At 53.0% G+C, this 23,219-nt stretch overlaps 1 protein-coding gene and 1 long non-coding RNA gene across 6 annotated transcripts in view; one reads left to right on the forward strand and one right to left on the reverse strand.

Annotated features, from left to right (window-relative positions):
* The window catches only part of SLC6A6 (solute carrier family 6 member 6), an 87,694-nt gene that overhangs the window by 53,043 nt on the left and 11,432 nt on the right, over nucleotides 1-23,219 (forward strand). For all 5 annotated transcript variants that reach the window (XM_077990329.1, XM_028843176.2, NM_001266893.1 and 2 more), the window contains 6 exon segments: nucleotides 3,012-3,144; nucleotides 11,650-11,784; nucleotides 12,970-13,073; nucleotides 13,205-13,329; nucleotides 17,297-17,409; nucleotides 22,221-22,358. In XM_077990329.1, the coding sequence (XP_077846455.1) occupies nucleotides 3,012-3,144; nucleotides 11,650-11,784; nucleotides 12,970-13,073; nucleotides 13,205-13,329; nucleotides 17,297-17,409; nucleotides 22,221-22,358 (748 nt within the window).
* Nucleotides 4,305-7,852, reverse strand: LOC144339312 (uncharacterized). Its single transcript, XR_013414218.1, has 2 exons — nucleotides 7,001-7,852; nucleotides 4,305-6,952 (listed from the first exon to the last, which is right to left on the reverse strand). It is a non-coding gene; the product is annotated as an uncharacterized LOC144339312 (long non-coding RNA).

The raw sequence follows: 23,219 nt of genomic DNA on the forward strand, positions 1-23,219 counted from the left end.
GAGCATGTCTCGTGCGCTGTTCTTCACCTTGCTTCTCTTCCTGCATTTTGTCTCCAGGACCTAGCTCCTTAGTAGGACACAGAACTTTCCCATTGTTTTACACCGAGCATTGTGTTCCAGTGTGTGCCTGCTTCACAGTTTACAAGCTCCTCTTAATGGACATTTGAGTCGTTTCCAACTTTTCACTCTACAGACAGCACTGCTTGGGGTGGGTACTGTGTCTCTGGCCACCCATGCAGGTGTAACTATAGGAGATAATCCTGGGAATGGAATTGCCTGGTCAAAGCAAACATCCCTGGATGCCACCATGAGATCCTACAAAGGGACTACCACCAGCAATGGAGAAGCAGGCGGAGGACTCATTTTCTTTGTTGTAGACTGCATAGCTGGTCAGCTGCCCCGAACAAGCCAGTGTGGCAGCCTCCCATCGGTATCGGGCACCACTGGTTTGCCCAGCATGGTGGTGGGAGGAAGGCAGATGCTGTTGGGTCAGCTGGCCACAGGCTGGGTATGGTCACAGTCAGGGCTCCAGGGTGTTAAGCTTCTCAGCCAGCTCGTCCTAAAGAATCAAACGAAAGGCTATCTTGTGGCTGGACATCTCATCAGCATATAAAGCCCTTGTCCTTGGGATGTTCAGGGTCTGGTGGGCAAGACAGACATTTCCCCAGCGTGGGACAGGACAGCGGAAGCCAGACGGGGGCTCTGCAGTGAGTCTTCCAGAACCTCAGGGAGGCTTCCTTTGAGACCAAGGCGAGTGCACCTGGAGGGCCTGGGAGACGGTGGAAAGGTGCTCTTCCTCCTCTCCTGGTGCTGCCCATTCACAAGGAAGTCTTGGGCCACTGCCCAGCCTGCCCTGGCTTTCATTGAAGGTGCTGAGCCCTGCAGAATGAGGAAAGGCTTTTTGTTTTAAAGCCATGGCAGGCGCCAGATCCACATGCTTGGCAGGGCCCCAGCTGGGATGCAGTTGGCTGCCAGCCTGCCCTATAGAGATGCCCCCTGCCCCAAGGTGCCAGGTGATCCCAGCATATAGCAGAGGACTGAAGAGATTGTTTTTAAAATTTAGGCTCTGTTTTCTCTTAAAATCACATCAACAGTGTAGTGGAGTAGAGAGAGCACTGGTTTTGGAGTCAGACAGGAGTGGGCTTGGGGTGGCAGCTCTGTGTCACCTGCTGGCTCTGTGACCATGGGCAAGTGGACCCTCCAAGCCTTGATTTTCCCCATCTGTAAAATGGGGTGAATGGCCTCTACTCCTTGGATCAGATGAGATAAACTGAAAAGGCCTTGGAAAGCAGTTGGTTGCTGGTGGCTTTTATTTAGTCTATCAGCATTATCAGGATGACATTATCAGGTGCCGGGGGAGCCCACTGATGTCACTGTGACCAGCAAGAAAAAGGCAAAGAAAAGCTGTCCCTTCTTTTGGCTGTTAGTGGGAGTATTTCATGGATTGGTCCTACAGTGACATGTGAACTTGCTGTCCTCCCAGTTGAGTCCGTTCATTCACTTCTTCACTCAACACGTCTTTATTGAGCTCCTCCAATGGGCCAGGTGCTGTTCTAGGTGCTGGGAACACAGCAGTGGACTAAAGAAAGGCCTTGCTTGAATGCCAGTTGAGAAGGGAATATTGGATTTATTCAAAGTCCTTATGTTGAAGCTTCTCTAGAAAAAAAAAACAAATGATAAAGGGTCTAACCCAGTGTGTGTTCTGAGAACCAGAGCCCTGACTGTGGGGGTAATCCCACGGACTGGCTAAAAGCTTGGGATGTTCCAGAATGCTTTCCCAAGAGCATCCTGGGCGGGAGCTGTTAGTCCCATTTTACAAAAGGGGAAACTGAGGCAAAGAGTCACACTTCACTCCCTGCCCCTCCTGCATGGGAGTGTGACCTTCAGGCAGGGAGCTGACTCCCATTAGAAGGAAACTCAGCGTCTTCCAGGGGTTCGCAAACACCCTGGAGCATGGAGACCCTGTCTCCTGTGGCCAGCAGCCTGTGCTGGACGGGTAACCTGGGAGGCCCAGTGGGCAGGGCCGATGTCCCTGTGCTCAGCGTGGCTGTCCTCGATCACTGTTGCAGCAGCCAGGGCTCTGGGACCATGGATGCCACTTTTGGCATCAAGTTTCATGGCCTGGGCTGTCAGTACCCTGCACCGCCCTGGCCTGCTTTCAGGTGCTGTCTGTGAGTAGGTGCTTCTGTGCCTGTTTAGCAGGACAGCAGGAATCAGCTCGGATTGGCGGGAAGCTTAGGTCTGGACTCCAAAGACCCATGCTCTGCCGTGTCATCCTGGGCAGGGTTGGTGGCTGTCCCATGCCAGTTATCCTTAAAACTGTTTACCTGCCTCTCTCTGAGACCCTCAAAACCCTGGCAGGGCAGGGGAGGAAACCAGCGCTGCTTAGGTGCCGGCTGTGTGCCTGAAGCTTCCCTGGGCATCTGAACACCACAGTTACATCTGCAAAGGTTTATCAAGTGCTAGCTGCATCCCAGACCCTGAATTTAGGATCTTGTGTGACTTACATTTTAGTGAGAGATCCAGGTTACACAGGGATGAATAAAATAATGAGGGACAATGTTGGGGGAGGGCAACATTTTATAGATGAGGAGCCCGAGGTCTGGGAAAGTTGGCTAACTTCCTCTGTAGTGATGGAACGAACAGTAGAGCTGAGAACTGAACTTAGTATTTGGCGCACTGAAGAAGGTTCTGTTGAAGTCCCAGCAGAAAATCGGTGCCCGTTTCACAGATGAGGAAACTGAGGCTCAGGGATTCCTTAACTTGCCTGAGGTCAGACTGAGTTGAACCTGGTTTTGCCTGAATCTGGAGTCTGAATCCATCCTTTTTTCTTTGCAACAACTCTGTCTCAAGACAAATGGGGATTCCTGGGTTTGGAAAGGTGAGGTGACTTATGTAAATGCAGTGCCTCAGGTGGGATTTGACCCTCAGCCTGTTAATGTTTGGGCCTTGGCTCTCTCTACTCCGGGGCCAGGCCCCTTACTGACTTCTGGCTCTGTGTTTGCTTCAAGGCGCAACGTGCTGAGCTTGTCCCCTGGAATCGACCACCCAGGCTCTCTGAAATGGGACCTCGCTCTCTGCCTTCTTCTGGTCTGGCTAGTGTGTTTCTTCTGCATCTGGAAGGGCGTCAGGTCCACTGGGAAGGTAAGTTGGACTTCTGTCCCTCCCCTGACTCCTGGAGAGCTGTGCCAGGCTGGCCCTCTCCCCCACTTCCTGCCTGCAATTAGCCACGCCCCAGGAGGGAGGTGGCCGGTGGTGGTGTGCTGATAAGCCAGCCGTCTGGAAAAAAGTAAAACCCAGGTGTGTAGTGTTTGTCCGTTTCATGGTGTCAGTGCTCCCACCATATCTGCTTTCAAGCTGCTGATGGTTTAAAGACCAGCTCACAGAATTCCTGAATACTGAAGAGTCAGGCTCTCTGGAGCCTACACAAGCTAGCCCCACCCACCACAGCTTTCTCATCTCAAGGTATTGGCAGTCAGTGCAGATGGTAGCAGTTAACTAGCGTTGGACTTCTAATAAATAGGTTAGCTGGTAACAGGAGGTTAGCCAGCAACCGTGGTAAGAGCCATTAGCCACAGCATGGACCCTCGCTTTGCAGAGGGGGCCACAAGCATTCCCATTAGCATTGCGGGGAGCTTCGTGGGCCTGCCCCAAACCTACAAACTCAGACTGTGTTGTCACATTACCCCCAGATAATCCAAATGCACTTTATGGATTGAGAGGCACTGGCTTAGATTTTAGCTGCTAAATCAGATTAACGGAGTTATCTTATAACTAACATTTCAGCCGGCACCTCCAATGTTAGTTGTTCAGGAAAGTGTTAGCTGATTATTAAATCATCCACTCATGGCCAAGATGTTAGCTGTTAACCAAAGTATTATTCATAACTGGAGTGTTTGCTGCTGATTAATATGTCACATAGTGACTAAGATGTTAGTGATTAACAAATGTAAAATATTAGCTTGTAATTTTAAGGTTTTAGGTATAACTGATAGATTAGCAATAGCTTGTAATTTTAAAGGTTTAGGTATAACTGATATATTAGCAATAGTGAAAATGTTAACCAATAACTGAAACGTTACCTGTTACTAACTAGAGCCGAACTGTTCCCTAATAACCTAGACACTGGCTGTTGTCATGGCTGTGCTGATGCCAAAGGCTGGTGCAGGGGTCTGTTGGCGATCACAGGTGTGAGCCTGAACCCAGGGCCCTAAGCTATCAAGAACAAAGGCATTTGCTCATCTGCCTTTAGATGGTGCCCTCTCAACGCTTTCCCCAGTGACTCACATCCCAAAAAAGGGAACATCTCTTTCAGATCAAAAAAACCCCAAAAGTCAAAGGAGTGTCTTAAGGTAGCATTCCAGGTGGAGCTGTGGGCAGTGACCTTAGCTGCCCCAGCCACAGAGTAGAATTGAGGGTTGAGGAATGTGCTCTCCCTGGATAAAGAGCCCCCAAAGAGGCGAAATCACAGATTTGTAGAGATCCAAGTAATTACTCCAGTCACTTACCCTTGCAAGACCTGGGACTCCAGGGTTGCAAGAGGTAGAATGATGGTGATCCCGTGCACCCTCCTCCAATACACACAGTGCCCTCTGCTTGTTTCTTGGGGCAGAACCACCCTGCCATCCTGAAGCCCGGGGTGGAATGGAAGCAGTCCAGGCCTTGGACACCTGCCCCTGCACACCAGTGAGCACAGTCCTGCCCGGAACAGGCAGGAGCAGGGGACATGGGTATTTCCTGCACCTCCTTGGAGAGCACCCTCACTGTGCTACCCGGGTTCTCCGTCTTACAAACACACCATTTTATTCCTTTCTTTAAACAATGAGAAAACTCAGGCTTAGGGAGGTCAAGTGACTTATCCAAGGTCACTTCCTCCTCTCTGAGCCTCAGTTTCCTCCTTTATAAAATAGGTGATAGTAAGGGTTAAAATGAGGTGTGTTAAACACCTGGCACAATGCTTGGCACAGATGGTTCTGTAAATGCTAATTTCCTTCTTTTTTTTTTTTTTAATTTGAGGCGGGGTCTGGCTCTGTTGCCCAGGCTGAAATGCAGTGGCTTGATCTCAGCTCACTTTCTGGGCTCAAGCCATCCTCAAACCATCCTCCCACCTCAGCCTCTTGAGTAGCTGGGACCACAGGCACACGCCACCATGCCCTTCTCCACTCTGCCTCACTTTCCCCACACAGAAGTGAGGAAGTTTCTGTGAGCACTGGTCCTCAGCAGTGCTGGACACATCATCACTTACTTATGCACTAGTATTTTTTGAGCCTCTACCATGTGCCAGGTGCTTTGTAGAAACAGCACGGGGGGACATGTAGTGGTTCACAAAACAGACAAAACTTCCTGGGCTCCAGGAGCTGATGGCCTGGCAGGAAGAGTCAGGTCGTAACAAGGCGAATGCGAAAAATGTATAGGAGTCAAATGGGGATGCGAGCTATGGGAAAAGGTCAAACAGAGGAGAGTGGGGAGTGTTGGGAGCAATTTTAAATAGGGTGGCCAGGCAAGGCCTACCAAGAAGGTGGCTCTAGGCAAGGATGCTTCACATCCTTGGGAAGGGCTGAGCCAGGTGAGTATATGGAGGGGAAAATCTCCAGGTAGAAGGGACAGCCTGTGCAAAGGACCTGAGGTGTGTTTGACCCAGACCCTTGGGGAGCACCCAGTCTGATGGAGGAGGCTGATGTCCGCCAGGGACAGGGAGCAACTTTTGAGCCATAATGCAGAACACAGGAGAGTAGTGTCAAAGCCAGAAGAGAGGGTACCAGGCTGCAGCTGTGGCGGAGCAAAGACTTGACCTTCCCGGGGTCCTCCCATGTCATCCTTAGCAACAACCTCCTTCATGGGGTGGCTCTAGGCCTCCCAGGGGTGGGCGTGATTCCCAGAACAATAGCAGAGCCTGGGCCAGGCCAGAGAAGCCAAGACAAACACAGTCAGGCTCTGTGGACTTCCTCAAGCCCCATGGCTGAGAGGCTGACTGCTCGCTGGCCATGGCTTCCAGCCCTGGCCACAGACCAGGTTTGTGGCTGACGTGGGGGCTGGGCCCACGGGCAGCAGACGGACCTCATCCTGCCAAGGCCCTGCTCTCGTGTCTAGTCCAGCAAGGAGGAGTTGGAGGGTAATGGAGGGAGAGCCCCGGCCTGAAAGGCTCAAATCTGAGTTCAAATCACTTTGCCTCTCTAGGTTGCAGTTTCCTTTTTTGTAATTTTCACTATTCCAGGGGTTCAAAACTAGGCTGCCATTAGTCCATTCAACAAATAGTGATAATGGCAGCGAAAGCGCAGTAGCCCGTGAGTGCGGGGTAGCGTTCTTAGTGCTGCTGGGTGGCTCATTGAATCCTCCTCATGTTTTGGAGTATGTGTGGTTATTAGTCCCATTTTACAGATGGGAAAACTCAGGTTCAGGGAGGCTTATTACCTTGCCCAGCATCACACAGCTTGTCAGTGGCTCTGCTGGGATTTGGACCCAGGCAGCCCCACTCCCGACCTGGGTGCCCCACACTCTTCCACCTCCTGTGCCCACCCCCGTGCCAGCCTGAGGATGCAGTAAGTAGGCCATGTGCCAGGCATGTCCCTGCTGTCACAGAGTGGGGTCTGGGAAGGGGGCAGAGATCCAGACACGCACATAGGAAGTGCAAGCCCTGCAGATGCACGGGGAGGAGGCCCTGGAGTGAGCACGGATGTTCACTGAGGCTGGGGCTCTTCGCTGTTGGCCTCTGGAACAGCTCTTTTTGCCTGGTTAAAAGCAAAGCGGGGGTAGTCAGAGCCACATCCTTTTAGCTCTGGATCCCCCAAACTGCATGACTTTGGACAAGACCCTGTCACTTTCTCAGCCTCACCTTCCCCTTATGTGAAATGAGTTAGTGAAGCCCCTCACCAACAGCCCGGGCGCTGAGGACCCTTGGGGCCTGCCTAGGATCTCTGGGATCAATGGCGAGCCCCGCTGCCCAGACCCTTACCTCCCAAAGATGCCCAGCTCCCCCTGCTGCTGCTGCCCAGACCCTTACCTCCCAAAGATGCCCAGCTCCCCCTGCTGCTGCTGCCCAGACCCTTACCTCCCAAAGATGCCCAGCTCCCCCTGCTGCTCAGCCACCCTCTTTTCTACTGCCCAGAGGGGATGGAGAAAAGTTGTCCTTGCAAGTTTTCCCGGACAACTGGGCCACAGGGCTTTTGGGTCTAGGGCTCAGAGGAGCCACGAAGGTTCACCAGCAAGAGTGGAAAAATACCATGTCCCGTGGCAAGGCCTGCTGGGCCACCACCAGAGGCCCCTGGCAGCGGCTGGCACCAGCTTCTCCCTTGGGGATCCCAGGGAAGCCACGGAAAAGTTGAAAGCATGGCTCTCACCGGCTTGTCCTCGGAGCAGCAGATTCTGCAAAGCGAGAGTGGCTTTCAAACCTGCTGCTGTAAACCAAAACCCATCTGAGTCAGGGGACTCAATCAGCTTAGAGGTTTATTTTGCCAAGTTTGAAGATGTGCCCAGGAAAAAGAGACACAAGCCACAGTCAGGTCTATGGCCTGCACTTTTTCCAAAGAGGGTTTTGAGAACCTCAGTATATAAAGGGGAGGCCCAGAGAAGTAGCTCACACCTGTAATCCCAGCACTTGGGGGGCCGAGGAGGGCAGATTGCTTAAGTTCAGGAGTTCAAGACCAACCTGGTCAACATGGCGAAACCCTGTCTCTACTAAAATGTACAAAAATTAGCTGGGCATGGTGGCGCGTACCTGTAGTCCCAGCTACTCAGGAGGCTGAGGTAGGAGGATCTCTTAGGCCCAGGAAGTTGAGACTGCAGTGAGCTTTGATTGCACCATTGCACTCTAGCGTGGGCGACAGAGACCGTGTCTCAAAAAAAAAAAAAAAAAGGTAAGGGAAACAGCAGGAGGGGACAGAGGAATAGGTAATTCAGGTAGTTATGCACGGTGTCTCTCAGCAAATCTGCATTTTTCATAGGGTGGAGAACACACACATTTTCCATAGGGTAGGGTGCACACACGGTGGAGGAAGGAGACACATGCCTGGACGTGTGGGCGGATGGCTGATTTCTTGTCGCTTTGTCCCGTACCTGTGAAGATGAGCTGTGAGTTTACATTGTCAGGGTGAGGGAGGCTGCCTGGGGAGATATGTGGCCTGTATCTCACAGCTCTCTGCTGAAGAACAGAAGGCAGGCCGGTTGTGTGTGTGTGTGTGTGTGTGTGACTCAGTTCCCAAGCTTAACCTTTTCCTTCTGCATAGTGAGTTTGGGGTCGTGAGATTTTATTTTCCCTTCACATGGCTGAGGTGGTGTGACCAGGATTTGGGGAGGAACAATGACACAGATCCCAAAGGTGTGGGGACCTGACACCAGCTGGCCTGGATCCATGCCGCATCCGCCACCACTAACTCTGTGATTCCAGGCAGGTGCTCCCACCTCTCTGGGCAGTCTCCTCATCTAGAAAATGTGCCTGGCTCTTCTCAGTTGTCTGAGGATTAAATGAGTTGAAACTCATGGAGCTCTTAGCTGAGTGCCCCGCACAAACTGCACTGCATAAGTGCTTGTTAAATAAACTAACTACGTGAAAACAAGGAAAGCCACCTCCACACCCGTCCCTGACACAAAGCCCTCTGGCCACAGAGGCTTTGGCCCAGGGGAGGCCTGGCTGGCTTTGAAGTGGCCGCCCTCTGGAGACCCCTGCGGGGCTGCTGTCAGCAGCTATTGTTCGCCAGCCCGGGTGTGGCCCACAAAGGGCCCCAGAGGTGGGAACTGGTTGGGGCGCCTGGCCGCCTGGCCGCCTGTCCTCAGGAAGGGAGAGGCAGGCTGGTTTTCTTTTTTCACTTCTTCCCCCCTTCTGTGGCTTCCTGATGTGCCCCGGCCCTCCACGTCTGCCTTCCCATCCTTGGGAAATCATGTGGGCTCCTGGCCTCAAGGAGAAGAGATGACGGTTCTCCAGAGGGCTGGAGAAACCAAGGCCTGGAGGAACAAAGGACGCCTGGGGGCAGAGGCGGGAGTAGGGCCCACCCTCTCAGTGTTGGAGGGCCATCCTGACAGTGCTGGCCAAGGAGGCTTCTTGAATGCTCACGGCAGGCCAGGGGCCAGCGAGCAAGGTCAGCGTTCCCGTATCCTCAGTGGACAGATGGGGAAGCTGAGGCCCACCCAGGTCACTAGCAAGGGGTGGCAGAGGCAGCGTACAACCCCTGGTAGATGCGGCTCCGCAGCTGACCCACAGCCTCTCTACCCCTTGACCTAGAGTGGCAGAGTAGGAGGCAACCTCAGAGCCCCTGCGGTCCCAACCCTTTACTTCCAGGTGGGGAAACAGAGTCTAGAGGGGACAGCGGCTTCCTGGAGGTCTCGTGGCAAGCCAGCCTCTAAGCTTGGATTTAGACCTGCGGGCCTGCCTCCTGGCTGCCCTCTGCTCTTGGGGAGAGTCAGTAAACTGCCAGTTGTGGGAGGCTTTTTGCCAGTCTCCTATATGTGGGCTGTGGGGCAGGTCCCCATTCTGCTGCTTAAGGCCATGTGACCCTGGGCAAGTGATGGACTCTCTCTGGGCCTCAGTTTTCTTGTTGCAAAATGGAGATAGAAATAAAACTTACCTCAGAGGGTTAGGGCAGGAGCCAGTGAGAATAGACGTCACAGCATTTGGAACAGTGCTAGGTATACAGTAAGTGCTCAATAAACACTGCCTGGGGGTTACTGGGCTGAGGGCAGCTGAACTAAGCAGGCCCTGAAAGCTTCCTTTTTGCCCTTTTCCGAATTCCCTTTCTCATTGTTTCTACTCAAAGGGATCACGGCCAGGAGAATGTGCTCTGTCGAGCGTCCTGGTGCCATCTAGGTGAGGTTTTGGGCTCTGTCACTATCTGTCAGTGTTTGTTACATACCTGGGCTCCAGCAGTGCCCTGGCACTGCACCCCCAACTCCATGGGCACATTCCTCCTTTTCTCGTCATCTCAGTTTCCTCTCCTGTAAAATGGGCGCATTAACCGTGCAGTGGTTCCTCCCAGGTCCCCTGATCCCCAGATGTGGCCCAGGGCTCTGCCAGCCAGTCTCAGTGTTTCGAGGTGGCCACCATGAGCTTTCTGCATGTCGAAGTAAAATACTTCATGCCTTTCTGCTCAGAGGTTAGCCCTCCACAGGCTCTGGGTTCAAATCCTGGACTCCGTTGATGCCCTGGGCAAGTCCTTAAAGCCCACCCAGCCTCAGTTTCTCCACTGTAAACCACCGTCCTGGGGGGCGTGGTGAGGATGAAGTGGGCTTGTGCCTGGGATGTTTCTACTCAGCTAGTGCCCTGCCTGAAACACTAGGATCTCACTGTCCATTCAGCCAGGCACCTTTGAGCTCCTCCCAGGCATAAACCCTGTCTGGAAACTCCTTGTGTTAAATAAAATGGGAAAATCCATCCATGAGAACTGATGTCACAAACAGTGCTTGCAGGACAGGAAGACAGAAGGTCCTTGGGAGGAGACGGCCACATCATTTCTAGTCCCTACCTCACACCTGATCTTGGCCTGTCTGGAACATGCAGTGTGACCCAAGGAAGGCCATGGGTCTCCCAGAGGCCCGGTGAAGTAGGGAGCCTTTCCTGTTCCCAGTTAAGGGCCTTTGAGAGGCCTCATTTTCTTCCCTGAAGGTCCCATCCTTCCAGCAAAATCAGTGTCAACAACAGGCCCCCTTTCTGGAGCACCTACTGAGTGGCAGTGTTACAAGCATCATCCCATTGAATCCTCACCTCACCCCTTGGTGAGGGGCTTCTATTACTCTTATCTGAATTCTACTCATGAGGAAACAGGTCCAGAGAGGTTAAGCAATGTGCCTAAGATCACACAGCAAATGAGGGGACAGAGCTGGGATTTGAATCCATGCTTATCTGATCCCTAACCATAGGAATCATACCAACATTGTGGTTAGTTAACTAATATGACCTGCATGTCATCGGCACATGCCATGGTTGGCAACCACTGGGCTGAGCCTTCTACACGTGCACTTGATAGCTTACTCTCTGATTTTGCATTTTCCACCTCTACACCCTGGAATGTCAGTTCCACAAAGGCAGGGATTTGTTTTCTGTCTTATCCACCACTGTATTTTGTGCTTAGATGGTGCCTGGGACAAACTGTTTATAGGATGTTTTTCATTTAATCTTAGTAAATCTGTGAGGTGGGCCAGTGCTGTGGCTCACGCCTATAATCCCAGCACTTTGGGAGGCTGAGGCAGGTGGATCATTTGAGGCCAGGAGTTTGAGACCAGCCTGGCCAACCCAGTAAAATCCTGTCTCTACTAAAAATACAATAATTAGCTGGGCATGGTGGCGGGCACCTGTAATCCCAACTACTCGAGAGGCTGAGCCAGGAGAATCACTTGAACCCGGGAGGCGGAGGTTGCAGTGAGCCAAGATCGTGCCATTGCACTGCAGCCTGGGTGACAGAGCGAGGCTCCGTCTCAAATTAAAAAAAAAAAAAAAGAAATCTGTGAGGTAGGTACCTGTATATACCCAGATTACAGATGAGGCAGCTGAGTCCCAGAGTGGTTAAGCAATGTGCCAAAGACCGCACAGCAAGAGAGACAGCAAACTTGGCTCCAGAACCCCTGATCCTGACCAGTGTTCCCCTCTGCCTCTCTGAGAGGACACTCAGACTTAGCAGCAGCAAGTGATGCCCATGACCCCCTGAATCCCTCTCTCCCTCGCAGGTCGTCTACTTCACAGCCACTTTTCCATTCGCCATGCTCCTGGTGCTGCTGGTCCGAGGGCTGACACTGCCGGGCGCGGGCGCAGGCATCAAGTTCTATCTGTATCCTGACATCACCCGCCTCGAGGACCCACAGGTACTGCGGGGCTGGGACACACTGTCCTCCCTCCCACCCAGGGCTGGGCCAGCACAGGACAGGGCAGGGGCAGAGGCCGCTGGCAGCACATCTTCCGTGGTTCTTTGGTGCACAGGTCTAACTGGGCCACTGCCCCCGGGTACTTTTCCACTGGGCCTGTGGTGGGTGTGCCTGTCCCCGGTGCTGACGGACCTTTCTAGCTGTGTGCGTCTGTTTTCATGTCAAGGATGTCTGAGGCTGGCCACTTAGAGAGGCTGCTTTAGGCCCTGCACCAGGTAAGGGGGAGAAATCTTCTGATGAGCAAGTCTCCCCTCGGACCCAGCTTCTGCCCACTGCAGCCACAAGGGCTGCTGCATCCTGGGGATGGGAGAGCCAGGACCTGGAGCGCTGCGGGCGATGGCCTTGGAGGGTCGAGGGACAGATACCGAAAGCCCACCTTCTGGCACTCAGCCTTGTGACCTCAGGGAGGTAGCAGAATCCCTGGGAGATTTTCTGGGTTTGTTTGAGGACCTGAATCCCCAGGGCCTTCCGGTTGCTTCCCAAGGGCCTGTACTCTCCTTCCCCACTGCCCTTCCCCCTGGACAGGACACAGGTGGGAGAGGGGTTGGCCGGCCTCAGAGGACAGCTGGGAAGGTGGCTGCCAGACCCTCTGGAGCTGCCTGGTGAAGATTCTGGAGAGCAGTTTTGGCTGCGTAGTCCCTTGGGACCTCCTTCCGCATTCTAACTTGAGGGTCCGCAAACAGTAACAATAATGGTGGTGGCAGCAACCTTGACTTATGGGCTTGCTGTGTAACTGGCACTGGGCTGAATCGCCACTCTTTGAACCTGGGAAACAGCTCTATGGGGTAGGGCAATGGAGCCCATTTTATAGATGTGAAAACTGAGACCGCAGGAGTGATACTTGTCCACTGTCATTCCAGGGTTGGAATCCAGATCCATCTGCTTCTGAAGCCTCTTAACCCTGATGCTAGGTCGCTGGGAGGTGGGGTGTTTGATTTCTGGGGCTCCTTGCAGCTCAGTATTGCCGTGAAAGTCACCTTGGATTCGAGCATAAGTGTTCCATTTGCATGTGCAAAGTCCCGTCCCCAGCCCATCGCCGGGTGGACATAACCCTCGCTGCCTCCTCCAGGAAGCCAGCTCTAACAGCCCTCCTCTCTCTCCTTGCCACCTCCCTCCCCCTTATAGGTGTGGATTGACGCTGGGACTCAGATATTCTTCTCTTACGCCATCTGCCTGGGGGCTATGACCTCACTGGGGAGCTACAATAAGTACAAGTACAACTCGTACAGGCAAGTGTTGCGCCGGCGGGCCTGGTGGACTTTAGAAATGATGATGATGATGTTTAAAGAAAAAGAGAAGTAGGGAGCGTGGCTTCCTTGTGTTGTGAATTAACTTGCTCCCTGACATATGTGTAACTTAGGGACTGTATGCTGCTGGGATGCCTGAACAGTGGTACCAGTTTTGTGTCTGGCTTCGCAATTTTTTCCATCCTGGGCTTCATGGCACAAGAGCAAGGGGTGGACATTGCTGATGTGGCTGAGTCAGGTACGGTGGTATCGGTGGCAGTGGTGGTGGGCACTGCCACCTAGTGTGTAAGCCGAGTACTGCAGGCATGAAGCCAGACCCCAGGGGGCTTTGAGGGGGGACGAGCCTGGTTTCTAAAATGGACCCCCCCCACCAAGATGTCCCCCAAATATCAAAGAGTACAAAAGCCAAATTTTAAACATTTTTATTGCAATTTGGCCTGAGGGGTGGCAAAAGCGTGGGGGGTGGTTAAGTTGGGGAATTTTTAGCTACCTTAGCGTGGTCTTCCCCGCCTCCCGTCCTTCCCCAGCAAACTCCTGGTTTCCACAACAGAAACCACTTTCCTAACTCAGGCCCAAGTCAGCCACCAATCGGCATTTCATCACCACCTTCTCAGCCTTGGTTTCTGTATTTTGCACTTTGCTCCCAGCGCGCTCCTTCTAAGCAGACGCATTCATCCATTCCACCGATTTCTCGTGAACAAGTCCCCACTCTGTGTCAGGCACCACCGTAGGCACTGGGTGCAGTGTGTGGGGGGAGGGAGTAGATGAGGGGACGACCTACTGGGACGGTGGCAGATCTAACTGGGGGTGGGTTGTAAGTACAATGTCACCCCTTGGGGTGTGGGCCCTGTTGACCAGGCGCTGTTCCTCGGGCTACCTGGAGTCATAGGCATGGAGGATGCCAGTGTCTTAGAATCACGGGCCCTGCACAGACAGGGACCTTAGGAATCTGGGATCCCAGAGTTCCAGCAAGGTGCTTCTGGAACCTGAGAATCATGGGGCCCTCAGTTGCTAGAATCTGCAGTCTTTCAGGTGCCTCCATTCTGGGACTTGGCCACGGTTACTTGAGGTCCTGGGCCTGTAGCTTTAATTGCAGTGGCTTGGGTTGTGGGATTCCCTCAGGCTCCCAGGATCCTCAAAGTCCACCTTTCTGGCCTCTCCACCCCTCCCCGGCCCTGCACAGTTCACTTTGTGGGTGGTCATCAGTTGGTTTTGTTATTTTACATGCTGAGCCCCCAGTGCCACCCCATCCATGTCCTAATTTCTTACAACCACCCTGGGGGTGGCAAGGGTCCTGGGCTGAGGCTCCTTCCAAGCCGATGGGAGAGCGTGAGGGTTATTAACTTCAGGGACCACCATAGACTAGGGCCAGACACAGCCGGAGGCCCTGCCATTCCACTGCCCTTGACCTCCTGTGCCATCTGTATTTGGAACATGAGGCAATGTCCCAGTCCCTGAGTCCTAGAGCCCTAGCATTGGAGGGTCAGAAGGTGCCTCAGCATCGTGCGTCCGGAAGTTCCCTTCTCAGATGAGGAGACCAGCAGCCTGAGAGCAAGGGCTTTGCTTGGGATAGGTGGGGCTACAACAGGGCTTTCTGAACATCCTGTCCACTATTTCTCCACTTGTCACATGCTGGACAGGCCTTCTGACACAAGGGTGTCCCCCTCCTGGCACCCAGCCCACCCTGGACACATGCAACAACCTCTGGCCCTTCCAGTGTGAGAATTTGTCTGGGCCTCTGTGACCTCCGAGAGCCCCCGGCCCCTCCTCACTGTCTTCTTTGCTTGGCAGAGACGCACACGGCCCAGCCCCATCCTTAGACCCCTGACAACACTGCAGGACCACCTTCGCAAATCCACATGTCACCCCCACACACCTCTCCACTGTCCCTGCTTCCAAAGTGGACCCTCAGATGTACTGTTCCCTCCACCCAGCCCAAAGAGCCCCCAAAAGCAGGCCAGAGACTGAGGATGCTGAATGTAACTCCAGAAGTCCCCACGCCCCTTTGGGAGTTTAGCAGTTAGAGTGGTGAGGGGAGCCAGGGATGATTTATGCCTCCTCCGCAGATGGCTTGCTTTCAGCTGAGGGCTTGCAAACCAATTGCAATTGAGTGGGAATCTCCAGGAGTATGGAGTGAATTTGGCAATGGGAGATACAGATAGATACATACAATATATCTTCCTCCATGGACAACGAAGTATTTTCATAGACACATATATTGTCAATCTCAGTTGTTTTTTTCCCGTCCACTTCAAACACCTTGTCATTTATTCCCCACGGTGATGTCTGAACAGCCGGCACATCAAGGGTGATTATTTCTCTAATAAGCTTTTAACAAGCACCATATTGAGCGAAGTGCATTTGAACAAGATAATTATTTAGCCTGACGGAGTGCAAACAAGACGTGGCATGGCACATTGTCTGTTAGCGGAGAGGTATCCAGAGGTTCTCGGAGTGGCTAGATTATGTCTCCTGGACTTCTCTCTCTTGAGTTCACCATGCACTTTTAGAGAAGGATGCTCAGGCCCTCTCCCAGAGGCTGGCTTGAGAAAGGCAAAACTAAAATACAGAAACGAGCGAATTGAGAATCTTCACAATGTCCTTGGTGGGTTGGGGGTGGTGGGGACCCATTTTGCATCTGTCTCACAGCTGGCTGGACTCGATTCCTCATTCGGTGGGGACCAGTCAGGGCCAGCGCTGACATTCTGTGGGGACCAGCAGGGCCCCAGCCTTGGTGGAAACGCTGCGGCTTTTGACTCCAACTTCAACTTTGATTCAAAAGTCATCTCACCAGGTCCTGGGGGCCATATTTTTCTGAACCTGGCCCTGGTTCCTTTGGGCATGTTCTGAGCAATTTTGGGCTTGGTAAACCCCCACTCCTGGTGGGGGTGTCCAGCATCTCAGTGACCAACCACTCTGTTGCTGCCCAAGGATATATTTTGGTCAGGTTTTCTCCGGAGTGTAGAAGGACGCACCCTTCCCTGCCACACTGGGGGTGTTAACACCATATACTGTGGTTTCTGGTTCCAATTTATTGTAAAGTTGGGTTTTGCTTTTTGTTTTTCATTCTTGAGCCATTCATCTGGTTTCTAATCCCTGCTGAACAGCTCCTGCTCTGGCCTTTTTGTTTCCTGCTTCTTGACTTTTTTTTTTTTTTTTTTTTTTTTTTTAATGTAGATTTTACTTTCTTTTGCTGCCCTCGCTTCTCAGACCCACAGGTCTCAGTTAACAACTAAATTCTTTCCGCTGGCATCCGCTTTCAGGCAGGCTGGAGACAGGAGGAGACATTTCTCTCTGTCTCCGGAATGTCTCTCATCAGAGACATCCCCTGAGCTGACAGCTCCCATCTCCCCAGCTCTCCTCAGGTTCTAGCCAAGTCCCCTCTTTGGAAACCCAGAGCTCTTTTCTAGTGACATGGTATCTACCTCTGAGAATCTAAACACAGGAAGGCTCCTTGTGAGTCATTTATGGCCACCTGGCCCTCACTTTTCAGGTGGGGAAACTGAGAGGGTATGGGGTGATTCCAAAACGAAATTGGAGGAGGATGACTTGGATGCAGGCCTCAGGGCTTGCAGGCCTGGGACCTTGCCCCTGCACCCACGTTCCCTCAGCTTTGGGCCCTGGTTGGCCCAACCTTGACCTTGTGGGCTCGGCTCTGACCTTGCCAGGGAGAGCCCTGCAAATGCACCCCTGAAGAGACATGCCCCCTATTGGGCATGGTTTTGTTTTCTTTCCACTCCTATGGTGTTTTAGCCATTAACTCAAAGATAGAAACCTTCCCTTTGCAAAGGAGACTGCGGGCGGTCAGGTCACCAGCACGCTGCCCCGCCTCCTTCCAGCGAAGGCTGTCCACTCGATGGCTTTGCTTTGGGGTGGGAGGATCCTCCCTTTCCTTTGTCGCTGCAGACTGAGTCCCGGGCTCAGTCTTCGTCCTACCCCAAATAACCACGCCCCAATGGATGCTGGTTTGTGAGGAGGCCCCGTGTGCTGCGTAGGAGGCAGATGCTAAAACCGGGCCCCTCCTGAGCCCCAGCGTGTCCCACCCAAAAGTGAGACAGGCCTGGTCTCTTTCCCCAGGCCAGAGTTCAGACCTGGCTCCCTGCTGTATTTGGGTCTGAGTGTCTTTGTGTGAGCCCAGGGTTCCCAGTGGCTTGGTGGCTGATGTCTCGTCCCCTGTGCCCCTCCCCATTTTCTTTCCTTTCTAGGTCCTGGCCTGGCCTTCATTGCCTACCCAAAAGCTGTGACAATGATGCCGCTGCCCACGTTTTGGTCCATTCTTTTTTTTATTATGCTTCTCTTGCTTGGACTGGATAGCCAGGTGCGTATAAGTCCCAGGATGGCCCTGGGGCGACTGCCCTTGTAGGGAGCCTAACTCTGGAAAGCCTCCTTTTTCCACCTGGGAGGTGTTCAACCCCCGTCCCCACTCCAGTCAGACTTCCAGTGCTTCAGCTGTGAGGGTTCCACCAGGACACCAGGAATAGAAAAGGCTCTGGGTCCCCAGAAAGTGCATTTGAACAAGATAATTATTTAGCCTAATGGAGTGCACACAAAACGTGGCATGGCACATTGTCTGCTGGCAGAGGGGCATCCAGAGGTTCTCGGAGTGGGTGGGTTATGACAGGGACAACCAGGGTTTGTGGTTACCGTCAAGCCACAAATGATGAATTGGAGGTTACGACTCAATAAGTCATGATGCGCTCCAGTGGAGCGTCGGCGGGGCACGGGAGGGCACAGCAGACGGGCGGTTCGGAGAAGGGACCCGCATTTCTGTGTGAGCTGGTCATTGTCGGGGCCATCGTAATCAGTTGCAAGTGCCCAGGAGAAGCCTACTCCACACTCAGGATTCTGTGTTCCCTGGAGCGTGCGAGAGGCCAGGCATTGGCTCCCTCCCATGCTTCATACACAGCACAGGCCGGGAGCCTCGCTCAGACCCGCCCTGACCTCTGACTGTCCTGGCTTCTGCCCTCCCAAGGCAGGACTCTTGTCTCCACTGAGGTTCTTTCCTGCACTTCTACACCCCACATCCCACCCCTTCAGGGCCTCCACTAGAGGGTGACTCATGGCCAGGGAATGCCAGTGAGAGCCGCTGAGTGGCTGCATCTGGCTGTAGAGTGGCCAGTGCCTGGTGCAGAGTAGTCAGCAGTGCTCGGAGGACAATTCACTTGAGCTCCTTGGCCCCTTTCCCTGGAAATAGGTGTAGTTTTGACAGGGTCTTGTTGAAACAACAGTTCAGAGCACAGACATGACTCCAGGAGTAGGGACTGATGGCATGTGGGACAGGCTGGTTGTGTTCCCAGGCCAGCATGAGTCCCTCAGGCAGCACCACGCAGGTGGGCCGCTGAGAAGCAGGTAGGATGTAGACTGTGTAGTCTGGGTCTGGAGGTCTGAATGCCTCTTGGGAAGCCTTTGAGCAACTGAGAACCCCTGAGAGGTTGGAGCCTGCAACCAGGGCGGGAGAGCCCTTTGTCTCCCTCCCCGCAGGCCGCAGTCTTCAAAGTCAGTGTCCCAAGTGGGTCCTCAGAACCTGGTAGGGGAAAAGTCTCTGAAGGTCAAGCAGAGGAGGGTGAGTCCAGAGAGAGGAGGCGGCCAGCCAGCAAGGTCAAGAACAGAGCGGGGGATTTGGCAGAGAAGGGGGCAGGATTAGCAGAGAAGACAGAATGAAAACATCAGGGAGACAGAAAACAAAATACTTCTGCAGTTGTTGATGGACTTGAGCTGAATAAACAAGCAGGAGGACTCCATTAATCATTCCTAGTTAATGAGTTTGGCCTTCAGAGGCCCCAAGCAAATGGCTTTTATAACTTCTTCCAAAGCTCTAAGTGAAAGAAAAAAAAACAAAAACAGAGGTTAATAAATGACAAGGCATGACATCTTCATGGGCCCAAAATAGGCCACTTGGGCTTTGGAAATGGCTCCCTGAGCAGGTGGAGATGGTCACTCATTAGATTTTCTCCCCAGGAGGTGGGACCTGGTGGAGGACACGCATCTCTCAGAGAGGCCCCGTGCCAGTGGCACACGGAGAGAATCTGGTGGGTTCTCACAGCCACTCCTCCTACTTTGCAGAGCAAGGAACTCAAGGCTCAGAGCAGTTCGATGACCTGCCAGGGACAAGAGTAGAAACTGAACCTGAGTCACTGGTCTCCCAGGCCCCATGTCCCAGGGAACCAGGATGGGAATTTGATGGCACAGGTTGGGCTTCCTCCTTTGCATCTATTTGCTTTGTGAACTTGGGGAAATGGGGAAGCTTTTGCAGATGCCAGCAGTGTGCCTCACCGTGACAGGATCACAGCGCTGCCATGAGAGGTGTTCACTGGGTGCCAGGCCTCGTGGCGGGCTTCTATGTGCATGTGTGTTTGGGGTGATACACACATTTACCATCTAAACCAGGTTTAAGTGCACAGCTCAGTGGCATTCGTACCTTCAAACATTGTGCAGCCATCACCACCATCCATCTCCAGAACTTTTTCCTCTTCCCAAATGGAACCTCTGTCCCCATTCAACACTGGCTCCCCAGTTTGCCCTCCTGCCAGCCCTGCACCTGGCTTTTATACATGAACTCTTTAAGCTGCAGTGTTGCTTTGCTTGGGTACTATTTTTACCCTTCTTATAGCTGAGGAAACTGAGGCTTAGAGAGACCAAGAACTTAGCCAAGGCTCCACACAGCTAGTTAAGGGCTTGGTGCTGGGTCTCCCTGTCCCCAGAAACTGTCTCTTACCTGCTAGTTTGTCCCAATTGGCCTTCCCCTTGAATTTCCCCAAAATAACTTCCTCCTGTTGGAAGTATGGAGATCTACAGCCAACAGGCAGAGGCCTCCCGCTGATGTCACTGCGTCCTGGGCAGGGGAGCAGGGAGTGTGACCCTGGCTCATCAGGGTTCCTACCAATGGCGGGAGAGTCCATCTGTCCTAAGAGCCATCGTACTGCTGTGCATTTCTTGGTGAGACAGGGTAGAGGAGTCAGCCATGTGGAGGCAGATGCCTGTTGCCATCCAGACTACCCAAGAGGGACATGGTTTTTTGTTTGTTTGCTTTGAGATAGAGCCTTGCTCTGTTGCCCAGGTTGGAGTGCAGTGGCGCAATCTTGGCTCACTGCAACCTCTGCCTCCTGGGTTCAAGTGATTCTCCTGCCTCAGTCTCCCAAGTAGCTGGGATTACAGGTGTGCGCCACCACACCTGGCTAATTTTTGTATTTTTAGTAGAGACAGGGTTTTGTCATGTTGGCCAGGCTGGTCTCGAACTCCTGACCTCAGGTGATCTGCCTGACTCGGCCTCCCAAAGTGCTGGGATTATAGGCATGAGCCACCGTACCCAGCCTGGACACGGTTTTTCAACAAATTGTGAGAGGAGATGAGAGTTGGAACCCACTCCTCCTGCACCCAAAGAGCTCACCCAGCCTGCTGACATGGGTGAACGGTTTTACTCTAATAATTTCAAATCTTTCTCAACATCCCTGCTAAGTGGGCAAGATCCTCCCATTTCACAGAGAGGAAAGCTCTTAAGTGAGGGAGGGCCCAAGAGGCTGGTGGAGGATAGCAGTGTTCTCCAGAAGCACGAAGGAACTGAGAAATGGGGGTTTGTGCTGGTCTTGGCCCTGATTCACAGCGACACTGGACCTTCCTGTCTCTGATTTCCCCATCTCAAAGGAAAGAACCTTTATTTTTAACTCCTTTTGAAGCTTAGCGTTTGAGCTGCAGGTTTGCTATAATTCAGTGGCAATTCAGCTTCAAAACCCCTGCGACAGACACATGAGTCAGAGGTCAAAAAAGCAGCCCCTTCTCTCGGCCCCTCTCGAGAGCCTCCTGCTTGTCTTTTCCCTTATTCCTGGGGGCAGTCTGATCTCTCCAGCCCCTGTCAGCACATGGAAGGGATTTCTCCTCATTTGTGTTCCTTCCCTGGATTTTCCTGCAATGCGTCCCAAAGGAGGAAGGGGTTAGATTTGTCTGGTAGGAATGCTGGGGAAACGTCCTTCCCAAAAGCCTCGTTCAGATGAAAGAACATCTGGGTCCAGGATGGATTAGCTCTTCGACTTTTGAAGGAATCAGATAGACCTTGGAGGGTGTGTTCGTTGGCAGAGAAGTTTGGGTGTAGCCATCCAAATTTAAAGTGCTGCTGTGTGCTCCTTAACCCCAAAGCTTCTCTTCTGAGACTGTGCTACGTGCACAATGCCTGGAGGAGGGGAAGAGTTGAGTCTGGAGACCATCAGCTAGGCATGAGATCAATGGCGATGCCTACCCAAGGGTGGAGTTTTATCCATTTAAAAATGAGGCAGCTTTCTGTGTAATGCTATGGAGCAACCCCCAAGATAAATGGTTAGGCATATAGATGGAAAGGTTTAGAAAGACTGAGAATCCCCCTGGAATGTTACCTACGGAGGGGCCTTTTCCAACCAGCTTCTTTTCCTTTGGGAGCCCAGGGATGGGTTCCTGGAGTCCCAGGCAGCAGGTAGTTACACAGCGTGTGTGCACACATGCAAAAGTCCTCTCATGGGTCTGTGATCCCCAAAGGATTGAAAGCCACTGTGTGAATCTGACCTGAACTGCCTGCCATTCCACTGATGGGGAAACTGAGGCTCAGACTTCCCCTGAGCTGCCAAGCAAGTTGGTGCTAAGGTCCACCCATTCATCACTTTTGCTGAGCAGCCAATATGTCTGGCCAGGCTTAGCATTCGAGGCCCAAAAGTGAGTGGGATACCACCCTTATCTTCCAAGAGGATGGAGATCAATGAGGAAGGTTGTCATGGCAACACATTCATGCCCCTGAATGTGCCAGGACAGAAGCTTGGCTTCAGAGGCGCAGTTGTTCTCAAGCTGAGCTTCAGAGGATGGGGAAAGGCATTCTGGCGGCAGGAACAGCCTAAGCGAAGACGCAGAGGTGTGGAGTATTTGGCCAACTGGGTGTGGACCACCGCATGTTACATTGTCTGGCTCCGAGGAGTGGCAGGTGGGACTCCCCCGGCACAGCCAGGGAAGTCAGGCTCCCACACTTGAACTTGATCTCACAGGCCAATTCTGGACACAAGGATGGTCTCATCTGCTCCTGCACTGTGTGTGCCTGGGCCCTTCCCTCTGAGCAGTAGGCAAGGGTGGCCTGAGCGTCGGCCGCTCACCAGCTCTCTCTCTTCCCCTCCTCAGTTTGTTGAAGTCGAAGGACAGATCACATCCTTGGTTGATCTTTACCCATCCTTCCTAAGGAAGGGTTATCGTCGAGAAATCTTCATCGCCTTCGTGTGTAGCATCAGCTACCTGCTGGGGCTGACGATGGTGACGGAGGTAGGTGGCTCTCTCACTTGTGTTTCGGGCTTGGTGCTCCAATGCCCTCCTGAAGGCCATAGTGGAGGCAGCAGCTGGGTGAGAGGGCCAGGCAGGGGCTTCATCTCCCAGCCCCACCCAATTCAGGGGTCTTGCTTGGGCCAATACTGGGGGCAGCATGAGGGGGCTCAGGAGCCCACAGCTGACCCAAACTACCCAATTATTTTGCCTGTTGCTGTGGCAACACTGTGACCACCCGCTGCCCTCTGTCCTGATAAGCCTGGGAAGAGGATCTTCAGCTGAAATCCATTTCACAACTCTGTTCACCCCTGACTCTGTGCTCTTCTCGGGCCTGGGGGTGGGGTGGAGACATTCTCAAGGGTAAATGCAGGCCTCCCAGGAAATACTGCAGCGCCATGTAGAGGTGCACGGCCTTGCAGGTCACCTGTCATAGGGCCAAGGCCTGGGGTGTGTGGGTGGGGGTGCATACACTATTCAGAGGGTGGGTAGGGGCCAGGAGGAGAGGGGATTTCAGATGCACACAAGGGAAGCAAAAAGCAGAAGGGAACAGGAGCATCTAAGACGTGCCTAGCAAGAGACAAGCCAGATGAGATAAAGATTGTACTAAGAATGGAAGCCCAGCATCCAGCCAGGGCATGCTCTCTCCTGCATGCCCCCTACCACCTCCCCTGTTCCCCAGGAATGGGTCCCACTTAACAATTCTCCGAAAACCCAATTCAGGGCTTCGCTTCACCATTTTTCCTCACCGGAAGTAAAAGTGTTTTCCTGGAGGTGTTTGTAAGAACCCCCACCCCGGAAGTCAGATTGCAGGGCCGCTCACTGAGCAGCTGGGTGACCCTGGAGTCTTCTCTGTCAGCTGCA

The sequence above is a fragment of the Macaca mulatta genome, chromosome 2 (genome assembly GCF_049350105.2).
Source record: "Macaca mulatta isolate MMU2019108-1 chromosome 2, T2T-MMU8v2.0, whole genome shotgun sequence".
Taxonomy (NCBI): Eukaryota; Metazoa; Chordata; class Mammalia; order Primates; family Cercopithecidae; genus Macaca; species Macaca mulatta.